The 26,674-nt window shown below is 43.0% G+C and overlaps 2 protein-coding genes across 9 annotated transcripts in view; both read left to right on the top strand.

The window, feature by feature from the left end:
- Positions 1-4,505, top strand: part of LOC129860632 (proto-oncogene tyrosine-protein kinase Src-like) — a 43,309-nt gene extending 38,804 nt beyond the window's left edge. For all 3 annotated transcript variants that reach the window (XM_055931228.1, XM_055931227.1, XM_055931226.1), the window contains one exon: positions 137-4,505. In XM_055931228.1, coding sequence (XP_055787203.1) covers positions 137-345 — 209 coding nt within the window. In that variant the 3' untranslated portion in view covers positions 346-4,505. The remainder of the gene's footprint in view (positions 1-136) is intronic.
- On the top strand, positions 337-26,674 carry LOC129860631 (F-actin-monooxygenase mical1-like). 6 transcript variants are annotated; one of them, XM_055931223.1, is made up of 25 exons: positions 337-358; positions 9,880-10,181; positions 10,562-10,769; positions 12,071-12,178; positions 12,353-12,448; positions 12,695-12,850; positions 13,360-13,460; positions 14,295-14,552; positions 14,796-14,911; positions 15,242-15,368; positions 16,115-16,202; positions 17,253-17,400; positions 17,663-17,859; positions 19,115-19,215; positions 19,762-19,824; positions 20,207-20,420; positions 21,008-21,078; positions 21,338-21,983; positions 22,164-22,367; positions 23,202-23,326; positions 23,404-23,517; positions 23,806-23,899; positions 24,140-24,233; positions 24,501-24,574; positions 24,750-26,674. In XM_055931223.1, the coding sequence occupies exons 2-25, from the start codon at positions 9,924-9,926 to the stop codon at positions 24,956-24,958; spliced, it is 3,870 nt and encodes a 1,289-aa protein (XP_055787198.1). In that variant the 5' UTR covers positions 337-358; positions 9,880-9,923; the 3' UTR covers positions 24,959-26,674. The 6 variants fall into 6 exon arrangements, with proteins under 6 accessions (XP_055787198.1, XP_055787197.1, XP_055787200.1 ...); XM_055931222.1 differs by lacking the exon at positions 337-358 and adding an exon at positions 7,182-7,286; XM_055931225.1 differs by lacking the exon at positions 337-358 and adding an exon at positions 7,757-7,835 and having other exon boundaries at positions 22,170-22,367.

The raw sequence follows: 26,674 nt of genomic DNA, 5'->3' as shown, positions 1-26,674 counted from the left end.
GAAGACACTATTGGCCGTTAACCTTTTGAAACCATGAAGGTCAATGCAGCATTTGTCTCTCCTGTCATTCGGCCCCTGTATAATGATGTTTGTGTTCTCCCCATCCCTTTCCTCTCTCTCGCTCTCTCTCCCCCAGGCATGGTGAATCGTGAGGTGTTGGACCAGGTTGAACGTGGTTACAGGATGCCTTGTCCTGCTGAGTGCCCTGACTCCCTCCATGACCTCATGCTCACCTGCTGGAGGAAGGACGCTGAGGAGAGGCCCACATTCGAGTACCTGCAGGGCTTCCTGGAAGACTACTTTACCTCCACTGAGCCACAATACCAGCCCGGGGAGAACCTTTAGTCGAGAACCTGAGGTACTATAGGGCTCATGTTGGAAGGGGAGAGGGGAACGGTGCTCTGGATACAACCAGACTGACCTCTGTTGCACCTGGAACTGAACTCCCAATGACCACACACCTACTCCTGACCTTATTATAATTATTCAATGTGACGATATCGTTATTTTGTTACTTGATTGATGTTGATATCCTTCTGATTTGAAAAGGACAGCACTAATCTACTGGTTTATTTTGAGTTAATCTACATTCATACCTGTCAGTTACTGTGTGCTCCTATTGACATTGTGCGGTAGCTCCACCCCCCCCCCCCCCTCCCCCTCCTCCTTTATTTATCATTGGACATGAGCAGCATCCAACTGTATGCACCAATTCAATCCATCTCTTTAGAGATACACCTTTGGAGGGCTAAAGAAATAACAGATTTCTCATATCCCTATTGGTTCCTCTCTACAATGAGATTCCATGTTTAAGGATGGGTTCTTGTTATGGTATGTCTTCCAATCTATTCCCACAGACTGCTTGAGAAGCAACTCTGAGGGGTACTGTTGTCAGGATATCACTTACGTTTTTGATAAAATTTGTTATAAAACCTGGAATATTTGGTATTTTCAGGTGAACATTTTCCCTCTACATTGTGGCCATTCTTGGCAGCTTGAGGTGTTGTTTGTAGTTGACCGAGGTGGGTGGAACTTTCACTACGCAGACACTTCCATGAAACAAATTAGAATTGCTATGCATGGAACACCCCTCCCCAGGCACTCTTAAAGAAGATGAGAGGAGAATATTGTTTGTTATTTTTCATTTTATATTCACAGCTTTTCTAGAAGAAGACAAAAAAGGCTACTGATGATCACTCAGTCTCCTCTCAGGAAGGGGACCATGAAACCTGCTGCAATGTTTTTGTGCCAATGCTGTAAATTACTATTTTCTACTCTCTTCATTGTTTAAAGTTACATTTTTGTCTTACTACATAGTTCAATAAGCGTTGCCCTGTAATTATACACACTATTTGTGAATCATTCCCAAACGTGTGTTTACTGCATCTGAATAATACCATCCATATTCCATCAAATATCTAAGGCATGTATTTTAAGTCTTTGGTTGTACAAACATTCAGATTTAAAACTCTGTCAATGTTCTGCAATGGTTTTTAGTTATTTTCAGGAAAGGAGTAACCATTAGACCTTTCACAATCTATTATTTGAGAAGTGGTATCAGTGCAGCCGCTGGTTAAAGGTAGACTCAGCGAAATGATGTTGCCACGAGCAGCACTGCAGATATTGAGATGAGCGAGATGCAAGACTTCACTCACATAGTCACACCCAGTATCTGCGCATGTGCACGGGTTCGCTTCACGCTGTTACAGCGTGGTAGCCAGGCGAAGTTGAGCCTTGCCAAATGAATCCACTGTGCTGTTAATTTCTGCATCTATGTCATATCGCTGAGTCTACCTTCCAAAAGTAAGTGGACATCTGCTCGTCGAACATCTCATTCCAAAATCATGGGCATCAATATGGAGTTGGTTCCCCCCCTTGCTGCTGTGACAGCCTCTACTCTTCTGGGATGGCTTTCCACTAGATGTTGGAAAATTGCTGTGGGGATTTGCTTCCATTCAGCCATGAGCATTAGTGAGGTCGGGCACTGATATTGGGTGATTAGGCCTGGCTCGCAGTCGACGTTCCAATTCATCTCAAAGATTTTTGATGCGGTTGAGGTCAGGGCTCTGTGCATGCCAGTCAAGTGCTTCCACACCGATCTCGACAAACCATTTCAGTATGGACCTCACTTTGTGCACGGGGGCATTGTCATGCTGAAACAGGAAAGAGCCTTCCCCCAAATTGTTGCCACAAAGTTGGAAGCACAGAATTGTCTAGAATGTCATTGTATGCTGTAGCGTTAAGATTTCCCTTCACTGGAACTAAGGGGCCTAACCCGAACCATGAAAAACAGCCCCAGACCATAATTCCTCCACCAAACTTTACAGTTAGCATCATGCATTTGGGCATAGTTCTCCTGGCATCCGCCTAACCCAATTCGTATGTTGGACTGCCAGATGGTGAAGCATGATTCATCACTCCAGAGAATGCATTTCCACTCCTCCAGCGTCCAATGGCGGCGAGCTTTACACCCCTCCAGCCGACGCTTGGCATTGTGCATGGTGATCTTAGGCTGGTGTGCAGCTGCTCGGCCATCAACCCATTTCATGAAGCGCACAACGAACAGTTATTGTGCTGACGTTGCTTCCAGAGGTAGTTTGGAACTCTGTAGTGAGTGTTTGCAACTGGGGACTGACTTGTTGGAAAGGTGCCACATTGAAAGTCACTTAGCTCTTCAGTAAGGCCATTCTACTGCCAATGTTTGTCTATAGAGATTGCATGGCTCTGTGCTTGATTTTATACATCCGTCAGCAACGGGTGTGGCTGAACTAGCTGAATCCACTGATTTGAAGGGGTGTCTACATATGTGTGTATATATAGTGTATTTAGTGGGGTTAGTTTTCATTGAATGATGGAGAAATGATTCTGAAGATATGAGAGGAGCAGGTTAGCATTTTATCATGAACCTTGTTCTGGAGACAGCTCTGCAGAGTGGTCTAGCTGGCACAGCCACAAAATCATAAAATCTGATTTTAAACCTAACCGTAACTACACTGTCAACACGTATGCCTAACCTTCAATTATGACCAAAAAGCAAATTTGTGTTTTCATGAATTTTTACATTATAGACAATTTTGACTTTGAGCGATTTTGCCTTAGATAAGCCAGCTGCAATTGTGCCTCCAGGACAAGACTCACGACAATAAACGTCAACCTGCATGAGACGACAGAGCTTCCCAGTGGCCTGAGATGTTGAATTGGCATTTTGAACATCCACTGTCATTGGGCAATTGTACATAAATATCCTCAATGCTAATATTTTTGTATATATCCTGTTTCTAATTTATTCATATTATTAAAGGTCCTTTTGTTTTGTCTATTTATTTTCAGCATCATTCTGCCTGTTGCCATGTCTACGGTACATCCCACGATTATATTGGGAGCTCATGAGTGACAAGTGAAGAAACCGTTTTTTTTATTTTTCTTTTGTATTACATCTTTCTTTATACGCCTGTCTTTGTACCACTTTTACTTTATTTCCATCTTTTTACGAAACCATGCTTATTGGTACTACATTGTAGGCTGAGGAACTGCCAGAGGAACATGGTTGAAAACAAGCTTTCATCAGTGGTGCGTTCAGTACGTTTTTTACTTTCTGGAACGTTCAATTGAATGGAAACGGTACTGAACGTCCAGTTGAAAAACGGGGTTGGGTTGGGGAACGCTATTAGCATGGCCACTGCCCTTTTAAATACGTCACTCATTGTGTCAAGCCACACCCACCCAAATACAGCAAACATACCTCAATATCTGTTCAAGAAGGTACAAGAATATTTTGGGGAAACGTGTAGTTCGAGTACAAACTGTTCCGCAAACGTTTAAGTAAACTGAACGCACCTCATTTCAGAATAAGAGAGCACCTTTTTATATAGCCTTTAAAAGGTGCCACTGATTCTATTTCTGCTATGAAAAATTGCATTGATCAATCATACGTTAACATGTCGAAGTCTTTCCTACTCTTAAGGCGGGGAGACTGGCTTGCGAACTGAAGGTCAGTGTTTTTATAGAAGACAGCTGATGTACAGTGCTGTGGTACAGCATGGTTTCTATGTTACTGTGGCAAGAAGACTTGCATCAAGAATATGAACTGGGTATTGTGGTACTGTACAGCTTCTTGAGTGCTAAGATTTCATAAACCACTAGAAATTCTACACTGATTTCATTGAATTCTCAGACATTGGCATAGATTATTAATCTGAGTTATGTTTTCGGTCCTGTGAATATATGGAGCAGCAGACTGACTAGTCTGTCGTCTTAATCTTAATCCTCATTGTATGATCATATTGATAAAACAAGGACGTCTCCATTGGGTTCTTTGGCTCTTTTTCTCCTCAACCTATGCAGTTTTTGGATCTGTGATATTCCTTTGTATAATCTTTTTTACTGCATTCTGTGGAAAATGTAAGAATTTCAGGCAATAATTTTTGCTATTGTCTAAATACTATTGTATATTGTTTAAAATTCAAATGAAAATGTTGGAATAAAATGTGTACATTGCAAACTAATCTGGCAAATGTTGTATAGTGCATTAAATTATGTTTCTTATATTGACTATAACAACATTGGTTGAGCAACCAGGCAGTGAGTCAGTTGATGTCTATCAGTTTACAGTAAATAGTGTTTTACCTCACATAAGGTCATGATCCCTAACAGACTAGAACTTTATACCTTTCATTCTGAAGTGATGGCTTCCTTTCAATGAGTTTATACAGGGTGGAGGTAAGATGCAGTGTCACAATGTCCTTTTATCCAGAAGCCTCCTGTAGTTCAAGGTACTGTGAGCTAGGGTTGGTCTAGATAATTGCATATCCTTGAGATACTAACCCAATGTCTTTTTTAGAGGTGTTTTTAAACATTATAGTTTGGTAAACAAATAATATGCCAAATCCATATTGTATGTTGTTATGAGGCAGTAGACCTAGGCTACATGTTATAGGCTACTGTAGGCCTGTTTGTGGTTGTCAAATCATTCGATCTAAGATATGATTCAGAACAAAACAAAGAAGTAAACATTTGTGTTATATTACTTAAAGTGAAGTGATACACTTGTTCAGTGGTGGAAAAAGTACCCAATTGTCGTACTTGAGTAAAAGTAAAAATACCTTTTAATAGAAAGTTACTCAAGTAAAAGTGTCACCCAGTAAAATACAACTTGAGTAAAAGTATTTGTTTTTAAATATACTTAAGTATCAAAAGTAAATGTAATTGCTCAAATATACTTAAAATTCAAAAGTAAAAGTATAAATAATTAAATTCCTTATGTTACACAAACCAGACGGCACCATTTTCTTTCTTTAAATTTTTTTTATGGGTGGTCAGGGGCATACTCAAACACTCAGACATCATTTACAAAGGAAGCACTTCTGTTTAGTGAGGCAGTAGAGATGCCAGGGACGTTCTCTTAATAAGTGTGAGAATTGGACCATCTTCCTGTCCTGCTAAGCATTCAAAATGTAACTAGTACTTTTGGGTGTCAGGCAAAATCTATGGAGTAAAAAGTACATTATTTTCTTTAGGAATGTAGTGAAGTAAAAGTTGTCAAAAATATAAATTATAAAGTACAGATACCACAAACAACTGGTTGAGTACTTTAAAGTATTTTTTACTTAAAGTACTTCACACCACTGTCCTTGTTGCATAATATGCAGAAACTCTCTCCTTTTAATGGTCATCATTAGTTACCACAGCCACAAAGTCATAATTATGGCTAAACCCACATTTTTCTACAATTTCTCTTCTTAAAATCTGATTGTAAACCTGACCTTAACCCTAACCACACTGCTAACATTGCGCTTAACTCTAACCTTAAATTAATAAACCAATTAGGCACATTTGGGCAAATGTTGAACAGGAATGCAATGGTTCATTGGATCAGTCTAAAACTTTGCACATACACTGCTGCCATCTAGTGGCCAAAATCGAAATTGTGCCTGGGCTGGAATAATACATTATGGCCTTTCTCTTGCATTTCAAAATGATGGTATGCCGTCCCTGGGAGGGGTGCGTCACTTGAGTGGGTTGAGTCAATGACATGAGCTTCCTGTCCCCCCCCCCCCCCCCGGGATGGTAAGTTGGTGTTTGAAGATCTCCCTCTAGTGGTGTGGGGGCTGTGCTTTGGCAAAGTGGGTGGGGTTATATCCTGCCTGTTTGGCCCTGTCCGGGGGTAACGTCGGATGTGGCCACAGTTTCTCCTGTCTCAGCCTTCAGTATTTATGCTGCAGTAGTTTGTGTCGGGGGGCTAGGGTCAGTCTGTTTTATCTGGAGTATTTCTGCTGTATTATCCGGTGTCCTGTGTGAATTTAAGTATGCTCTCTCTAATTCTCTCCTCTCTCTCTCCTTTCTTTCTCTCTCTCGGAGGACCTGAGCCCTAAGCTAAAATTAGCAGTCATTCAATCTTCTCGGTGTAACAGTTGGGATAATGGCACAATAAAGTTTTATTCTGAAAGTCCAGTAATTTTACAGATACTAGGCCTACTTTGTAATTGAAACCAGAAAGAACGTTCTGCAGGGCAGGATTGGCACACACCATATTATTCAGCAACCCCTTTTTTCCTGTTATTTCATTTATCAATTTCCCATTGTTGTATAGCAATCAACCTTGGTAACAGAGAATTTTCAACACCACAATATGTACATCACATCTCAATGGAGTTGAGTGGCGTGGACTTTTATTTTGAAGGTGACCCACCAATTCCACTTGTTTTTTGCTCATGCTAATGTTGTTCACAACACACTGTTCTAGCACTTGAATTGAAGGGTAACTACACCCGAAAATATAAATTGCACACATCGACCTCCCTTGGTGGAGGTCGAATAAAATGCTATTTTTATCAAAAATTACAAATTACAGCACCCAAAGAAAATAACACCTTTACACAAGACAAATGGGCACAAGGTACACATTAAAGAATGTACATTTTTACATGTATCGATGTGATACCGACTCCATGTAGTCGGAGGTACACTTCGCCAAAACTCATTGCGTGGAGTTGAGAATTCTCAAGTACAACCTTGGTTTCGTAGTTGTTTTGTTTTTTGGCAAATTAGCAAAAACACGTTAGTTACCTTCAGGGAAATACGGTTAGCATCTCATACCCAATTCACTCACCTTTCTTTCTACCTCATTTGTGCTGTGTCTACTGTTCTGCTGTCCCGCCCCTTTCCTGGACCCAACTTTTGGCTGCTCTGTCATGTTAGAGGCATTCAGAAGCTTGATAATATACACCGCAGCGTTTGCAGACCAGTCATTGTGGCAGACCCTTTGCCCTCAGCCGACACGTGACGGGGTAAGACAAAAACCCTTATCCACTGTTGTTCTCCTCACGTAAATGTAACATCTGCCTTGTCTGTCAAAAGTATAGCAATAACTTGATCATTGCTCAAGCAGAGCAGTCTACTTCATAAGGAAAGGTTCTTCCTCACTCTTCAAGGTTTTGCTCCTGACCATTTCCATATTTGTCATGACAAGACTTGTTTGAGTAGAACCTCAGGAATGAAACTGACTCTAAATGGTGTGTGTTTGTACCAGGCAGATGTTGTGTGCTTTGCAGGGTGCAGCATTCTTAACCACATACATCATCACAAGAGTCAAGAACAGGCAAGAACTGTCTACTTTCTTTCTCCACCACAGCAGCCAACACTTCATTGAGGCTGTCAACTGTCTTTCGACAGTGAACAAATACCATTGCTCTTGTCTCTCTCTTAGATGAAATACTCAGGATGTTGCGCATGAAGATGAATGACACAACTTTCTGTTTGCAGCTGTCTGTTGCTTAACAAAGAAGAAGGATACCAGAAATATCACATCTAAAATGAAGCTGAACAAAGAGTCGTAGGTGTGTGACAGACTTGAATGAACAACTGGCATAAGATGACCCGAAGAAGATGAGATGCTGGGGACAGTAGGATAGTAGGACATTCAAGTTGCACACCACTGATACTGAAAGTGGCCTCCTGCTTACATGTATTGGACACACTTTTATTTGTTTCCTTGAGGTCTATTGAGAGAAGGACTTTTACCCTGACCTTTGTGCACACATGCAAGCTGTTATTGTATTTGATAAAGGATTAATCATTACAAGGCAGAAATTTGTGCCCACATTTTAGTGTGGTTGTGTGCCTCTGGTTTATACCATGGCAGTCACTTCACGTCACTGTAAAGCTGAGTTCAAGAGCATGCATGACTGGAGAGCGGTGCAGTTATGATTTTAATGATATGGTTTTGAGGAATATGTTTAGTCATTTTGTCTCCAGTGAAGCAATATCCTGTGTATTTTGACAGATATGATTCCCTTGCATAGCTACAGTGTGACTGTTGGGCCTGAGTTGATATGATACTGCTAGATTTGACAGCTGAAGTGTTCCAACTGTCAAGGCTGTGTCTGATTTCTAGCTCTGCCTGATGCAGTGACGGAGAGGTTCAACTCTCAGCTGCAATGTTATATCAATGTCCAGTATAACATTTGAGTTGTTACAGAGCAACTATATGAGAGCCAAAGAGAACTCCAAGGAAATGCTACAGTACATAGAGGGAGAGCTACTGAGAGCGTGAGGGTTCCTCATGCATAATGTACACTCTAGACTAAAGCCTATTTTATGACCTCATTCTTAACATCCACACAATAAAGACCTGGACAATCTCAGCCCATTGAATGATTAGCTCTTCATACAGTTATGTTAGGTTGTACCGTACAGTAGCCTATATTTCTCCCACAAACACATCTATTTGTATAGCTCTATGGCCATAAAAAGCCCTCACCCAATCTGTCCAATAGGGTTTGTGTCTGTCTGCCTCAGGTGTCTAGCAGAAGATGCTGAATATAACCAGCAAGTTACAGCATTTGTAAATGTCATCTCAGGAAGTCATGTGTGAAAAAACATTAGTTCCAGGAAATGACTTGCCAACCACAATGCACTAAATGCTTGACACATACAGTAGCTTGAGTAGAGTTTGTCACCTAGTTGTTGTCACTGCTGTTAAACATTTTAGGTTGGTCTACATTTGCCTGCACATTTAAACTGGAGTTTAATGATTCTTCTGTCCATATCTGTATGTATATTTACTGCTTTTTTTGACTGACATGTAGTGGTAGTAGTAGTATAGGTGTATGGAAGGAGTTCTAGTAGCAGTCTGTTTTAGTCATTGTAATGCTCAGCTATGTGACTTGAACAGTGGTTTATCTTGATGCTAGCTGCCTATGTGATCCAAGTAAGCCCTTTTCAGATCTATTAGTATTACCGCGCCCAGAGCCAATGCTGACTAAGTGATTATTATCTAACCAGTTTAAGTAAAGAGGATAGCGACTGTATTATTTGTGGCCAGTGTGAAGCTAAGATTATCCCATCTGTTCAGTGTGATGTGGCAAACCACTTCGGTCTCTCTTCCCTCTGAAAGAGAAACACTGGACCAAAGATACAGTGTTTTTATTAAGAGTAGACTGTCTTATTTGTGTGTAATATAGCGTCACTAAGTTCAATGGTAAACACCCATCATAGCATTCAATCTTAGGGAGCTGTCATAAAGATAACGAACCTACACAGAACACATGGCTGGGGAAGTTAGGGATGACTATGACTCGGGTGGCTTTAAAACCATCTAATTTTAGGGTTTTATTTTCAGACAGAGGGAATTGTCCCCAGTTGTTGTCTGTTAGTCAGACCTCTAGACCACCTCCATATATTTCCAAAGCCCAACGGCAAAAATGCATCACTTTGTTAGTTAGTCTTTATATTATAATAACTTCTGTAATTGAGCTCAGTTATTTTTAGGCAGTTTATTTAAAATGTAAAAAAAATGTGTGCCCATTTAGAGGACAACTTTAATAATATACCTTATATGTTTTTGTTTTCTCATGGTGTTGGTGTTTACTTTATCCACAGTGAACATCCAAGAATCTGGAGGCACAGGTTCAGCATCCACTACCATGGTGAACCAAGACCCCACCAACCCCTCCCATGCCCTCTTTGACCAGTTTGTCCAGACCCAGACCTGTAAGGAGGTGCAGCGTACCTTCTCAGAGCTCTGCCACCACCTACAATTGGACCCCCGGGACTACCAGAGATTCTACACCAAGCTCAAGGAGAGGCTCAACTACTGGAAGGCCAAAGCCCTCTGGATCAAGCTGGACAAGCGGGCCCAACACCAAGATTACCAGCAGGGCAAAGTCTGTGCCAAAACCAAGGTGTGTGTATTTATTTCTTCTCATTTAAACGAAGAAGAGGAATACTCAAGAAGTTATCTAAAGTAAAATACATTTGTACAAGGAGGGTGGCTGTGTGGTGCTCTGTTAGTATTGGATCTCTAGTTGTGTTAAAGGTTTCAACATCAGCATTGTGTTTCTACAGTGGCAGAGTACTGTCAGTGCTTTTGATACCATCACGGTGCATTCAGCAAATGCAGAGCTTTATCCTATTTCCTTCCTCTCTATATTTATTCCTTCTCCCCCCCCCCCCCCCCCACTCTCTCGGCTCTTCTCTCTCACGCACCCTTTCCCTCTCCCTCTGTCTCGCTCTCTCTTTCTCCCCCCTCTACCCACCTCTGTATCTCCCTCGCTCTCCTCAGTGCCTGGTGCTGGGTGCAGGGCCGTGCGGGCTCAGGACAGCCATAGAGCTGGCTCTGCTGGGGGCTCAGGTGGTGGTACTGGAGAAGAGGGACTCTTTTTCCAGGAATAACGTACTGCACCTCTGGCCTTACACCATCTATGACCTGCGTGGGCTGGCTGCCAAGAAGTTCTACGGCAAATTCTGCACTGGGGCTCTGGATCACATCAGTATGTCTACCACTGCCATACTATATCAACTAGATTTACTGATGTAATAATGCCAATCATATATCGTTATGCATGACCAAATCAAACCTTATTTAGTTGAATCTATTACTGTTATTTTTTCACATACAGTGCCTGTGTACACTACCAGTCAAACGTTTTAGAATACCTACTCATTTAAGGGTTTTTATTTAGTTTTACAATTTTCTACGTTGTAGAATAATAGTGAAGACATCAAAACTATTAAATAACATATGGAATCATGTAGTAACCAAAAAAGTGTTAAACAAATCAAAATGTATTTTATATTTGAGAATCTTCAAATAGCCACCCTTTGCCTTGATGACAGCTTTGCACAATCTTGGGATTCTCTCAACCAGCTTCATGAGGTAGTCACCTGGAATGCATTTCAATTAACAGGTGTGCCTTGTTAAAAGTACATTTGTGGAATTTCTTTCCTTAATGCGTTTGAGCCAATCAGTTGTGTTCTGACAAGGCAGGGGATAGCCCTATTTGGTAAAAGACCAATTCCATATTATGGCATGAACAGCTCAAATAAGCGAAGAAAAATGACAGTCCATCGTTACTTTAAGACATGAAGGTCAGTCAATACGGATACATCTTTTTTTTATTCAAGTGCAGTCGCAAAAACCATCAAGCGCTATGATGAAACTGGCTCTTATGAGGACCGCCACAGGAAAGAAAGACCCAGAGTTACCTCTGCTGCAGAGGATAAGTTCATTAGTTACCAGCCTCAGAAATTGCAGCCCAAATAAATGTTTCACAGAATTCAATTAACAGACACATCTCAACATCAACTGCTCAGACGAGACTGCAGTAATTTGACCATGAAGGAGAGTGATGGAGTGCTGCATCAGATAACCTGGCCTCCACAGTCACCCGACCTCAACACAATTGAGATGGTTTGGGATGAGTTGGACCGCAGAGTGAAGTAAAAGCATCCAACAAGTGCTCAGCATATGTGGGAACTCATTCAAGACTGTTGGAAAAGCATTCCAGGTGAAGCTGGTTGAGAGAATGCCAAGAGTGTGCAAAGCTGTCATCAAGGCAAAGGGTGACTATTTGATAAATTTGTTTAACACTTGTTTGGTTACTACATGATTCCATATGTGTTATTTCATAGTTGTGATGTCTTTACTATTATTCTACAATGTATAAAATAGTAAAAATAGTAGTGTGTGTCCGTATCATCAGGCATCAGTCAACTGTTTGAATTGAAGAGGATTGTTTAAATTCCCTGTGTGACAATATCATACATCTTTCTATGTGTCTGTATCCTTCAGGCATCCGTCAGCTCCAGCTGATACTACTGAAGGTGTCTCTCCTCCTGGGGGTGGATGTTAACACTGGGGTGGAATTCAAAGGCTTTGTGGAGCCCTCTGAAGCCACAGGTACTTCTAGACTCCCCTCTGTTCCCTCCCTGTATTAGAGAAATAAAATAATAGCTATTTGCATGGCTGTAAAAGCTTGTAGGGCAGTTGAAATAATCTGCCCAGAGTCCTGTGTGTGATAATAGACCTTAATGCTATGCTCTCTCTGTGGTTCCCTATGGCTCCCTCCATCAGGCTGGATGGCCAAGCTGTTTCCTGACGATCACCCTGCTGGGAAGTTCCAGTTTGATGTCTTCATCTCTGCAGGAGGAGGACGCTTTGTCCCTGATGGTGAGGAGTGAGGACACACTCACACGCTGTCATCCTGCTGCACATACTGTACGCACTTTAGACCAGCATATTTTAATAGGACTTCATCCCTGATGGTGAGGAGTGAGGACACACTTAGAAAATAAAGAATGTAGCCGGACACTCAAGCTCAGATACAATTGATTTATTAAACGGAAACACTCAATTATATGCACCTGAATTCAGGCTGCATGTGCTTCTCCTTGATATGCATGTCTTTCTCCCCAGGCTTCAGGTGGAAGGAGCTGCGAGGAAAGCTGGCCATCGGCATCACATGTAACTTCATCAACCATCACTCAGCAGCCGAGGCCCAGGTGGCAGAGATCAGTGGTGTGGCCCGCATCTACAACCAGAAGTTCTTCCAGGACCTGCTCACAGAGAAAGGTAGGATTCTATTCTATGCCCCTGGTTTGGGTCTAGTGAGTGCCAACACTTCTATTGTTGGACACTAAGGTTTCAGCGACCGCGGATCGTGATAAAGAATATTGCACAATCTGGGCATGGTGACAATTATGGCGACAGAGAAGGAGTGGACAGTGGAGAGTGCTGTCTTTTTAATCTGTGTCCCTCTTCCTCTTGTCAATGTCATTTGAATTGATGCTATCATCTGCGATGCAATCCTCCTGTTATTCTTCTCTTGTGCTCTAGTGCTGTTTCACTTGTCCTGTCATTGTCTTGTTCTTAGTTTATCTCACTCATTCATTTCATTCTCTCTCTCTCTATCTCTATCTCTCTCTCTCTCTCTCTCATTCATTCATTTCGTTCTTGATCTCCCTCTCTCGCTCTCTCACTTTCTCTCTCCCTTTCCATATCTCCATCACCCTCTCTCGCCCTCTATCTCCTCTCTTTTCTTTCTTTCTCTCTCCTCTCTATCTCTCCCACCCTCCCTCCAGGTATTGATCTGGAGAACATAGTCTACTATAAAGACGCCACCCACTACTTTGTCATGACTGCCAAGAAGAAGAGCCTGTTAAAGATGGGGGTCATTAAACAGGTGAGGGAACCACATCATTACAACCAGCAGCAGCAGCTCCACACTAGGCCTCTAGAGGGCGTTTCACAACACTGAGACAAACTGGCCCAAGCCTGGATCCCAACATTGTCCTCCCCAAACAAGCTGGGGGCTTTTCCTGCTCTTTGGGATTAGCCGCTAATAAACCGTGTTAATGTAATTGATGTCTATGCAGCACAGGGTCAGCACTAGGTCTCCCCAGCCATGCTACTGTGTACACTGCTCACTCTCGCTCCCTCTTGTCACACTAGTAGTCTGGAACGACAAAGCCAGATCTTCTTGTTTTGTCTTCAAGTGATTAGAGTCCACTCTGCCTGTTATCAAAATAGAGACTTTCCTCTGTCTCATCTGTTATAGTTCAGTTGCCAAGATGGGAGATGTTCTGCTGAGTAACTGTTTAGTATTTATGTTGCACTGAAGCTGTAATCATTCTATATATTTGCGCATGATTATGGAGGGTTGGTATTTGTGTAATTCTTGTCACTGTTCCACTTTGTTTAAAGATGCTGACTCAGTGTCGGCTTGCTTCTTTATGTGGAGCATATAATGCTTGGCTAGACTACGTGGGAGGATTATATCCATTGTTTTCACATAAAGCAGCATCTAGATTCTAGTCCGTGATAGACAGCTCTCTGATGTGTGTCACCACCACCTCAGTGCTTTAATTATGCCGGTCTGCATCAGTAGTACAGACTATCAGCTTCTCCAATTTTCTACTGCTTGAGTATCGGCACCCCCCATTTTGTATTTTTGTTCTATTTAATTATATGGTGTCCCCTCTGTGACCACCTCAAAAATGTTCCCTCTTGTCTCCAGGACTTCAGCGACGCCAATCAGCTCCTGGGCCAGGCCAACGTGGACCAGGACGCCTTGTTGCGTTACGCCCACGGCGCTGCCCACTTCTCCACCGGCCACCGCCTGCCCAACATGCAGTTTGCCCTGAACCACGCTGGCCAGCCTGACGTGGCCATGTTTGACTTCACCTGTATGCACCGTGCTGAGAACGCCTCACTGGTCAGGGAGAGGAAAGGAAAGAAACTACTCATGGGCCTGGTCGGAGACTGCCTGGTGGAGGTGAGAGGTCATGTACATGTGATGGATGACGATCTTGTTGTAAAATGTCTAACATGTTCATGGTTTCTATATTCTCACATACTGTATATACATTCAGTTATACACACAATGGTACACTGATTGTACTTTATACACGGTCATCACTTAGACGATTTTATACTCCATTTCCTAAGGGCATAACAGTGTCTACATACAATTTCCTGTTGTCATACAGCACTATTCTGAAAGTGTATGTGTCCACAGCCATTCTGGCCTCTGGGAACAGGTATTGCCCGTGGGTTTCTGGCTGCCTTCGACACAGCGTGGATGGTCAGGAGCTGGGGCAAGGGAAAACCCCACCTGGAGGTCATTGCTGAACGGTAACAAAGCTTTTTCTATATGATCATAAACATCACCTCAAAAATCATGTGCCCATCCCTCTTCGTTGTTACTGTATAGAAGGGGTCACCCTGGCCGGGCCTTACAGAGAAAACTCTCCAACTGGTAATAGCACTCTAGGCCTTTAACTGTTTTTCCTCACAACATTCTTTGAACATCCATTACTTCACAAGCAGCTGCTTTTAAAAAAAATATTCCTGAACAAACCCATCAATCTTCTGTTCCTTTGGAGCTGCTTCTTCTTCAGTTCTACACTGAGCTTCTGAGGTATAAGTGTTTCTAGGAGATGTCTTTCCCTCTGACTGAAATAGGGAGAGTATCTACCAGCTCCTGTCCCAGACCACGCCAGAGAACATCAGTAAAAACTACAGTGCCTTTAGCATAGACCCGACTACACGCTACCAGCACGTCAACCTCAACTCCATCAAGGCCAACCAGGTCAGAAACACACAAATATTATCTATTACATTATAGTCCTTCTATTTCTATGGTCAGCACAGACTCAAAGCTCCATTGATGCCTGATTCACACTATTGGGCCAACCTGAAAGACACTGTGCTGGCTTGGATCTTTTCTTTTCAACACAGTTCCAGCAACTATAGTGGATGCGTAACCAGGCCAGCTCAGTAAAGTTTGGTTCAGGTTGGTTCGATGGTGTGAAAAGGTTATAACTGTCTCACTGTATCAGTGCTAGCAAAGTGAATAGATGTTGTGCTGAGTAACATTGTTAACACATTGTGAATTATATCAGTGCTGCTCTGCCATTTTGGGTTGATATTTCCTAGAGTATACATGCTTTGCCTGGAAACTGCTCTGTTCGTGTATGAAGTGTTGAGCCGGCTAGGAAATGCTTTTTGATTTCCCCCACTAGAGGAGTATTGATCTGAAAGGCTTTAGTTTTCACAAACTACCAGATCAATTACACTGCATCAAACCAAACCCCAGCTTCTGCATTTGAGTACCAGCTTTATGAAGCTTACTGTGTTCTTAGCCTGGTCCTAAATCTGTTTGTGCTGTATATCCAACGCCTATTGCCGTTGCTTGACAATGACCGTAGGAGTTGGCGAGACAGCACAAGCATATCTGGGACCAGGCTACTGTGTTCTGGCTCTATTATAAAATTCAACTCAAATCAAGTGCTATGTTGTTTATCATGATTCTCTCTCTTTGCATGCATTCCAAAGTTGCAACATCTGTATGATGTTGAAGACCATATTGATTTGGGCCGACCAACCAAGAAGCAGAAAGGCAGGTTGTCTCACCTGCGACAAGGTTTGTCTAGCTTCACTTTACTAAAGTAGTAATGCATGAAGGGAGCATGGGCATGATTCATTTTTGTTTGGGCACGACTGTGCTGGGCAATTCCACGGTAACAGAAATACACTGACTCACTTTTTTCCACTTTAAATGTATGCTAAACAAAAACCTTTGATATTAATGTTTTACAAACCATATAACTCTATGCACAAGGACTACTTTTAACAATTTCCACTGGAGAATTTACAAAAAAGAACGTAGTGGAAGAACTGTGCAGATGCACATTTTGGTAACATATTTACATTTTCCAAAAACGTTGTTAAATATGTGCTCTAAATTAAGATTCAAAGATGTCTGCAGAAAGAATGGGGTGTCAGCTATGACATGACACCTTGAGTTTGAAAAATATATACACTGCTCAAAAAAATAAAGGGAACACTTAAACAACACAATGTAACTCCAAGTCAATCACACTTCTGTGAAATCAAACTGTCCACTTAGGAAGCAACACTGATTGACAATAAATTTCACATGCTGTTGTGCAAATGGAATAGACAAAAGGTGGAAATTATAGGCAATTAGCAAGACACCCCCCAAAACAGGAGTGATTCTGCAGGTGGTGAGCACAGACCACTTCTCAGTTCCTATGCTTCCTGGCTGATGTTTTGGTCACTTTTGAATGCTGGCAGTGCTCTCACTCTAGTGGTAGCATGAGACGGAGTCTACAACCCACACAAGTGGCTCAGGTAGTGCAGTTCATCCAGGATGGCACATCAATGCGAACTGTGGCAAAAAGGTTTGCTGTGTCTGTCAGCGTAGTGTCCAGAGCATGCAGGCGCTACCAGGAGACAGGCCAGTACATCAGGAGACTTGGAGGAGGCCGTAGGAGGGCAACAACCCAGCAGCAGGACCGGTACCTCCGCCTTAGTGCAAGGAGGTGCACTGCCAGAGCCCTGCAAAATGACCTCCAGCAGGCCACAAATGAGCGATTCCTGCGTAGTGTAGGCCTATTAGGCATGCATTCTAAATCCTAATGCAGTGTTCCTATGTGTGTTCATGGCCAAGATTCGGTTGGAGCATTTGAGGAGCTGTTGAAGTGGTGCCAGCAGCACACGGCAGGGTACGACAGGGTGAAGGTGAAGGATCTGACCCAGTCCTGGAGGTCTGGCCTGGCCTTGTGTGCCCTCATCAACACCTTCAGACCCCATCTTATGTGAGTCTGTGGGCTTTATAAGGGGACAATTCAACTTATACACCACAAATTTAGCAAATGCACAAGTAGTACCACAGAAGGAAAGACTACCCATGAGGCTACAGTAAAATGTCATTGGTCTGAGAGGCTTTTCCTGTTCAAATTATTCTAATTCCATGCTACACCTGTCCAATAAGAAAGCAAACGTCCATTTTCTATGGTGTGCCCTACTGAACATGGCCCTGGTCAACATAGTAACTATCCCTCACCTGTCCCTCCACAGTGACATGTCCTCTCTGAAGGAGTCTGATTCGGTCCACAACAACCAGCTGGCCTTCAGCCTCCTGGAGGATGAGCTGGGCATCCCTCCCATCATATCAGCCAGTGACATGGCCACCAAGGAACAGATAGATAAGCTCTCCATGGTGCTCTACCTCACACAGATCCACGATGCCTTCAACGAAAGGACGCCCACTAGAGGTAAGCATCAGGGCAATGGCTGTCAGACATGTTACATACAGTAATTAGCACCGTGATTGTTTGATTACTTGTAGCCTTGACGCCAGCCATCTTGAACAAGAAATTGTTGTTGAGGTCTGCTATCACGAGACTAGATTATGTATGTTTGTAGAATGTTACTGTTGCATTGTTATCTCAACATTATGCGTAGTGTTATTCATTACGTAAAGGTGTTTTTAGTGTGCTTCATTTCTAAAAATGCTGGACCAAATTTCAGCAGTTTTCAATAATAACCATATCACATAGCCTACTATTAGTGAAAGCGATTGAATCTGGCCCTACCTCTGCTGTTTAGACAGTGCATAGCTTATTTATGTAACCCCCATTTGTACAACCTTGGGCCCAGGTGTTTTTTCTCTATGAAATGTGTTTTGTGTTGATAAGGAGGGAGAGGGCTGACATTGTCCCTTTAAGAGCATTACCCAGCATTCCTCTGGTTAGAGTAGCTGGGTCTGTGCTCATAACCAGCCCTGATTGACTGTCAGGGTTGTGCTGCTCCTTGCGCTCAGTCGGTAAGCCAGGCAGCAGTCAAAGCAAACGGCACAGCAGCCTGTGAGGAAATGGCTTATCAGGCTTGGCTGGGACTAGCCTCAGCGTCATCTAAATTATATCTAATATTCCTGCTGTGAGGAAGAAGGATTTTCCCGGTCTGTTTTTGCTGCCGGGGTTATTTCTGGTAAATACTAGCAGAGTGTGTAGCAGAGATATTTTCAGTGGTGATCCAGCATTTGGAAGCAGGCTTGGATAGAGGGTGTGTCTTGCTCCGCTTGCCTTGTCGCTGTGATGCCGTAGGTAGCATACAGTAGCTCTCTGTAGGGGGATCGGCTGCCTGGCTTGCACACAGATGCGCATGCACGAGGGACATGTCCTGTCTGTCACGGGGCGCTTACACACGAGAGCTCTCAGGGGGATTGACAAGTTGAATTTAATTACATCTTCCACAAAGCCTTATTTTCAACAGCAGTGTGGAGAAGCTGGATCTGTAATAAAAAAATGACTGACAGGATTTTTACATAAGAGAGATTGGTAGAGAAAAAGCCAGAACACATTGTTTATGTACAAGAAGGTGTGCACATTTTAAAATGCAGGTTCTCTGCTGTAGGGAGGGACTCAGACAACACAGTGGGTTAGGTTGGTGCCTGTGAAACGTGTGTGTTGTTCTGGCAGAACAGGGACAGTATGAAACTAAAGCTGGAGTGCGTTTGTGTCTCTGCAGCAGAACCCCCGAGCCTTCTCCTGACACCGTCCAAGACCCTGTCTTTTCAGGCTGTGTTCTTCCTCAACAAGCTCAAGCACAACTCTCTGCAAAGACGCAAGGTAAGGCTCAGGCAATCAGCTGCATGTTGTCACTGCGACTAGTCAGCTATTTACTCAATACAGTATCAGGGATAGCGCGCTAAAAACATTTGTATGTTGGGTAAAATGGAGAGTAGGCTAACCTCAAGTTCACATCGACTGTCAATCTTTTTCATGCAACTCCCCGCTGTCGTTAACTATTTACTTACAGTAATATCAGAGTTCTCTAGATAAGAACCTTGAATTCACATGCCCAGCCATTTTGGTTTTGGTTCTTGTAATTATACTTTGATTCATTCATTGTACATTCATTGTCAACAGTTAAACAATGTGTTTTAGTCATCATTTGATTGTTTTAGTTCGTTATTATAACTAATACCATACTACAGAACACTTGCAGTAGATGTTTACCTTTGTTGGCCTTTTCTAAAATCAACTGTAATAGCAAAGACACCTTTCAAGCATGTAAGATAATATCTAAAGCATTGTTCATTTTGACATCATCCATTATTTATTTGCATATTTTAAACCATAAACGGCCATGTGACTGTTTTATCTTTTACACAGGAGAGACTGGCAGCCGAGACAGAAGAAAAAGATAAAAGGATGAGGATGGGAGATGAGGAAGATGTGAGTAGTGTCTAGAATACAAATGCTATCCTCATTACCATAGACTCCCATGCAGCGCTAACCTTTTGCTGTGTGATGGATGTATCTGCAGACTTCAGGACTACTCCAACTGCTATTCTATACAATGTTTCCGTGCTATGTTATTGAACTACTGACATCACTGGTGGTTGTTCCTCTCTTTGGTTACTACTGGGGTATAACACCTAGGGTACAGACCTTTGTAATAATTGTTGAACACGCCAGATTTGTCATTTTGAGTCGTTCCTCTTTCTTTGGCCTTCAGGACTAGTCGCTATTGTTACATCATAAGCACATGTTTTTGTGCTAAGTTATTGAAGTACTGTTCAAATATGATTGTTGTTCTCAATTTCTTTGCTCTCAGCCTGTAGCCCCTCTCGCAGCCCCTGAGGTGACCCCTGACCCTGAACTAAGCCCGACGTCAATGAACAACGAGGAGTGTTACTTCTGCGGCCAGCGGGTCTATGTGCTGGAAAGGATCAGTACTGAGGGCAAGTTCTTCCACCGTAGCTGCTTCACCTGCCAGCAGTGTGGCACCACCCTCAGACTTGGCAGATATACCTTTAGCCAGCACACGGGTGAGTGAGCATTACAACTTCTTCTACCGCTGAGTGCCAGTCTGTTTGTGCTAATCATGTTAATTCCTTAGCATGCTGTCGAATGCAAAGGAGGTGACCTGATAGCGTAGACTGGCACTCAGTCTCGTGGGATATCTGCTGGATCCTAATGAGCCTTTGATTCTTTTACCAGCGCAACATCATGTTACTATGCAAATAGGACTTCCATGGTCGTTATGTACTCAAGTATGGAAAATATTCTCAGTGACATGTTGTGTTCTATCTTCTGAAATGTTGTCTGCTCACAAATATGCAGCAAGCTACTCCCTCTTTAGACAATACAGAAACAGAATATAGTTTGTGTGCAACAACTTCCATACCTGTAGTAAGTTAAATCCTCCAAGGCAAGGAACCTACATCCGGATGATAAATACAGCACAGTTTAATTTATTTATGCACCATATGAAAAATGAATGAAAGATACCCTTTTACGTGTTTTGTGGTTCATGTGAAAAGGAGAACGGGAGAAAGGGTTGTCAAGTAGCATCTCTAACATGTACAAGATCCAGAGTCTGTGCAAGCTGTTGTTTTCCCTCTTGTGCCCTCAGGGAAGTTCTACTGTGATCTGCACTCTGAACAGCTAGAGAGAGAGAACAGGGAACAATCCCCATCCGTTAAGGTGGGTCTCTCTGTTCTGAGTTTGAGCAGATGGGAAATTAAACCGTTCTGTTGCATACCATGTTGCCAGCTTGTGGCTCAACTTGTCTGTAAAGAACAGTTAAGGACAGCTAGTGGGTAGAAGTAGTACATTTGCGTTGAGTCACAAGACCTGTTCATTTCCAACAGGGCAGTGTACCATAAACATTCATTTACAGAGGAATGTTTAATCACAACAATGCTAATGCTACAATGCTTCTTTAATTTTTTTCCCCTTCTAGGATAACATCGGAGATCACGAGGAGGAGAAAGGTGTGAATTCGATCACCAGTGAAGACCCCTCACCTTGTCCCTCTGAGGACGATGAGTACTATCTAGACTCAGGTCCTCCTAAACCCATGGAGCCTCTGCATCCTCCGAGTCAGGAAGACCCCAGTAGCAAACAACCTAACCCTGTAGAGGAGCCCCATGTCTCACCAAAACCACCCATAGACATTTTCATAAAGAAAGGGTTTGAGGACTGTGAGGTGGAGGAAGAGGGGAAGGAGGGGGGTGAGGATGCCCCCTCAGATCCTCTGACCCCTGTCCCAAAACCTCGCCAAGCTCGCTCGGCCATCCCAAATCCTCAGACCTCCCCTCCTGTACCCAAACCACGCACCGTCCTCCTCACCCCAAAAAGGGACACGTCACCAGCCCAAGTAGGGGAGAAGGGGTCCTCCAGGGCAGCAGGAGAGAAAGGGACCCCCAAGGCAGCCCCTGACTCCAGGCCGAAGCCATCCCTGCGGAAGCTGCAGCTGACCGACGAGGAGAAGAACCACCTAGTCAACTTGAGCTTCAGCCTGGACTCTGACTCGGAGACACCCGGTTCTTCCTCCTGCTCCTCTTCCTCAGCTACAGCAGGGGGTCCCTGCCCACCCAAACCCCCAGGTATCTTTCTCTTTCATAACCTTTTCTTTGTTTTGTCTCTTCTATTGCTTTAACTGTAAAAATGCTGCGATTTTTAAATGGGAGTGTGAACTATACCACCTTTTTGAGGTATGATAAAAGAAATCATGTTTAAAATCACCCAGTCGAAAGCTTGAAGGGTTTAATAAAGTTTGATTTGAGGTGCAGACGGCCAGGAGGAGGAGGGCTACTGGAGTGGGGGACACATACGGGAGCACAGGAACCGCCGCTGCTTCAGGAGGAAAGAGGAACCAGCGGAGGGCCAGGGTCAGCACACCAGGGTCCGCTCCAAGTTCTCCCCCTGGAACTTGTCCTCCCCTCGGCTGGGGAGGGACCAACGCTTCAGCGTCCTCAACAGCCACCCAGGTAAAGACCCTAGTGTGGTGTGAATTTACTGTCTCGGCCATAGAGATCCTATTAAATTACTAGAGGGGCTATGTCATAAACCCTCAAAGTTCCAGAATGGGGTGAAAATGGCAGCCACTTTGGTCAGGGAGTAATCCAAACCAGTCTAATTGGAAAGAATGGCAGTAGAGGCATAATCCTGATTTTAATTATGCAGGAAAATAAAGTAAGGCATGTGATTATATCAGAAGTTGTGAACGACAATTACTGTCATCCTAAAATATAGTCATAATAATATAAATAGTTAAAATGTATTTCATACACATTTTCTGTATAATTATGTTTTCTTGGAAAGCAGCGAGGGCTATTCTACGTGATACAATATCAGTACTTGTTGCATTTACAACTTGTCTAAGTCCTATTATCAACTGATTTGAGCCATTGTATATGGCTGTGGATTGACTGCATTGTTTGAATAGAATGTTGGCAGTTTAATAAAAATAAAAATATATATATATATATATATGATGATATAATCATTCCTCTAAAACTGTCTGGCTAGCTAGCCAACAAACATACAGTGCAGATAAATGATTCAAATTCATTATTTTACACTATCATATCACAGCACTGGCAAACTGTAGTTAACCAACTCCCTGCTCAAAATGGCTGACCTTTATCCCATCATAAGAAGGTTTATGTCCATTTTAGTATTCTGATTCCTAATTATATGGTGTCAGTATGACCACATCTTTATACCTATCAATTATTTATTTATATGGCAAACAGCAGTTGTTAATAGCCATGTTCTTCATAATTGTAGTAATTAATAATTGTATTTCTTTAACTTCAAAGAAGTACACCATGGCCACAGTGTATCTGAGGAAGATGGTGCTGATGATGATGAGGAGGAGGAGGAGGAGGAGGAGGATGAGTTGGATATGTTTGCAGCAGATGGCTTGGATTTATATGATGATAAGGTAAGGAGTGGGACTTGCCTGGCTGGCATATTAAGTCCATAGACATTGCACTCACACACACACTCCGTTGTCTCTAGTTCCAGACCATCCCTTCAGACCCTGTGGAGGCTGAGAAACTGGAGCTGTTGAAGATGAGGACATTGGATCGACGGGCCAAGACGTGTGAGATGCAGCGCTTCCACAAAGCACAGGTCGGTTCACTATACTGAGATTTGCCAGTAAAGCACAGGATTGTGTTTACTAGAGAGAGAACATTTATTGTTGCAAAAGGTTTTGCTCTGGTGCACCCTACTGAATACTGCACAGGTCAGTTCACTGTCTGAACAGGACAGTCTGCTGATGCCAGATCAGAACAGCTCTACATTGGGATGGTTAGTCTTAACACTGGACCTGCCAGTATTGAGTCTTGCTGCTTGTCCAGTGTTTTCTGCTTTAAAGCTCATCTTATTGTATGCTTGTGACCCCCCCCCTCCACCCAGTCTATTCAGAGACGCCTGGAGGAGATTGAGGTGACGTTTAAAGAGCTGGAGGATAAAGGTGTGGTGTTGGAGCAGGTACTCCGAGGAGAGGAAGGTGCGACCCCCACCCCGACGCTTTCATTTGATCTAGCGAACCATAACACAGTACTTTGAACATCGCTTGTCTTGAACAGCAAAGATTTGCCTTTTCATCTTTTATCCTGTGATGCTTGGATGGAGGTCCGTAGAGCGAAACATTGGCATTTGGCAAACTTTAGGGATCAAGGAATATGGAGCAGGAACTCCTTGAGTCTCTTTCGCCCTCCCCCCACCATATCTTCTCATTCTCCCACAGGCAGTGGAGGTTCCCCTGAGATGATCGACCAGTGGATCCATCTGGTCCATCAGAAGAACGCCTTGGTCTCTGAGGAGTCAGACCTCATGGTGGCGTGAGTGTAGAACTTTTCCATACATTATACAGAGTGTGGTATTCTTGTGTGGTGAGAGTCCCTCGCTGAAGTAGACAGAGAAGCAGACTTCACACTCCTGACAGAGTTGTTATTGTGTTCAACATAGCTGCACCCTTGTTTTGCCATGTTGACTCATGAGCTGAGTGTGAGCTGTGGGTGGGGGGGGTCCCTTAACTGCAACTAAGGCCCTATTGAATGAAACCAGCCACTTCTATTCAACTGTTTTCTGTTTCCTCTGCTCCTCAGGTCTCGACAGCTGGAGTTGGAGGATAAACAGAGCATGCTGGAGATGGAGCTCAGACAATACATGGAGCTGGATGGTATGTTTCTCTACAAAAAGACTAGATCGTTGCATTTGTCTCACTGATAGCGTTGTTAAAAGCTCACTTATTGGGAGGGGCAAAGAGGGAGCGGATAGGCTTTTTGTTCAGCTCCTGTGCGAAGTTTGACGTGTGTCTGTAAAATCCTCTTTTATCGTGTCTGTGTCCACCCCAGACTCTGAGAAGACGGCAGAGCAGCAGGGAGAAGAGGACCGTGTGCTACAGGAGATGCTGGAGGTGGTTGACATGAGGAACTCTCTGGTGTCCTTCCTGGACGAGAAGCGACTCAAGGAGATCGAGAGTGACAAGCAGCAGGCCATCTCGCTGCTAGAGGCCAAGAGACACTCCACAGCCTCCGCAGGGGCACAGGTGCACTGGGCATGAGGGTGACACACACACGTGTATATATATATATATATATATATCTGCTAAAATGAAGGAAACACTTGAGTAAATGAGGGATGCAAAGTATATTGAAAGCAGGTGCTTCCACACGTGTGTGGTTCTTTAGTTAATTAAGCAATTAACATTCCATCATGCTTAGGGTCATGTATAAAAATGCCCAGTTCCCCATTATTTTGGCTACCATGGCTAAAAGAGATCTCCGTGACTTTGATAGAGGAGTCTCAAAGGAGCCTAGGGGGTTTAAAGTGTGTGTCTGTCACCAGATCTCAACCCAATTGAACACTTCTGGAGCGGTGCCTGAGACTGTTATCCATCAACAAAACACCAAATGATGGAATTTCTCGTGGAAGAATGGTGTCCCATCCCTCCAATAGTTCCAGACACTTGTAGAATCTATGCCAAGGCGCATTGAAGTTGTTCTGGCTCGTGGTGGCCCAACGCCATATTAAGACACTTATGGTGTTTCCTTTATTTTGGCAGTACATGCCTACATTAATACATATGTACAGGTATACATACACACTTAAATGTATTTAAAGAGAATATTGCTGCTTACAGACAAACATGCATGATCTTACATTTGCAAAGCCAAAGATGTATTGGTGAAGGTATTTCTCCAGAAGTGTTGTGCTCTGTGTTGAGCCGCAGTGTACTGTCCGACTCCAGAGGTATAACACAGAAACTGGTTAGATATGTGGCTTACAATCTGGATGCATCCAGGCCTCCCTGGCCTGTTCCCACTGGCCATCCATCTCCAGTGAAGGCAGTTCTGCTCCAGCAGCAGCCCCAGAATAGAGACCCCCCACAGCCAGCTGAACTCGCACCAACATGACTAACTGCTGACAGTACAAAGCCAAGGAGTTGAGAACTGTCACAGGTTCTTAACACAGGGTTAATATATTCTGTGGTTGGACAATGTTGTGTAAAATGCCTTTTTTTTGTGTGACCCTGGATGAGTAAGTTCTGCTAAGCACCACGGTAATGTCACAATTCTACTTTTGTATACTGTATAAATTGACACAATTAGATATATTACAACAAAATTTGTTGTTTGAGAATTGCGTGGTCCATAACAATTCAATATTATTAAAGATGTTAAATATTAGATTATTATTTACTAGTATTTAAAAAATAAAAAATAAAGTTATTACTTTTTTGGGGGGGCACTTTCAGTGAATCATGTTGTGGATTGTTTTGCATGTTACATTTAAAGTTCATGTTTAGTCTCGGGTTAACCAGTGTACTCCTCTAGGAATCGTTGTTTGATGGAAGTCACTAAATTACCTTTTTATATATTGGTCACTAATTGGATGTGTGGTACTAAGGCTGCAATACACAGGCAGCTCAATTTGAATTGTTCTTTTGACCAGTCACAGTAGATCTGATTGTTCAAAAGACCAATTAGTGAAGAATAAGATCAAAATTGGGCGGCCTGTCTAAATGCAGCATTTAGTGTATGGGTGAAATGCATTCTGAAGTGACAGGCTATTTTCTTACACTATATCCATCATTTGTCATTTGCTAATCTCTAAGTATATGGTAATAGTATAGCCAAGGGAAAATGTTGTTAGTCAGACCCAGCCTTATGTATCCTCCAGTGTTGAATGCCTCCATGTTGTGCTGCCGGGACAGTACTTTGCAGAATATAAAATAAAGACCCTGCACTGTCATCTAATTTTATGACATTTAAGTACA

The sequence above is a fragment of the Salvelinus fontinalis genome, chromosome 8, assembly GCF_029448725.1.
Source record: "Salvelinus fontinalis isolate EN_2023a chromosome 8, ASM2944872v1, whole genome shotgun sequence".
NCBI classification, from domain to species: domain Eukaryota; kingdom Metazoa; phylum Chordata; class Actinopteri; order Salmoniformes; family Salmonidae; genus Salvelinus; species Salvelinus fontinalis.
The sequence above is the reverse complement of the archived record's forward strand: the minus strand, read 5'-3'. Positions and strand labels throughout refer to the sequence as shown.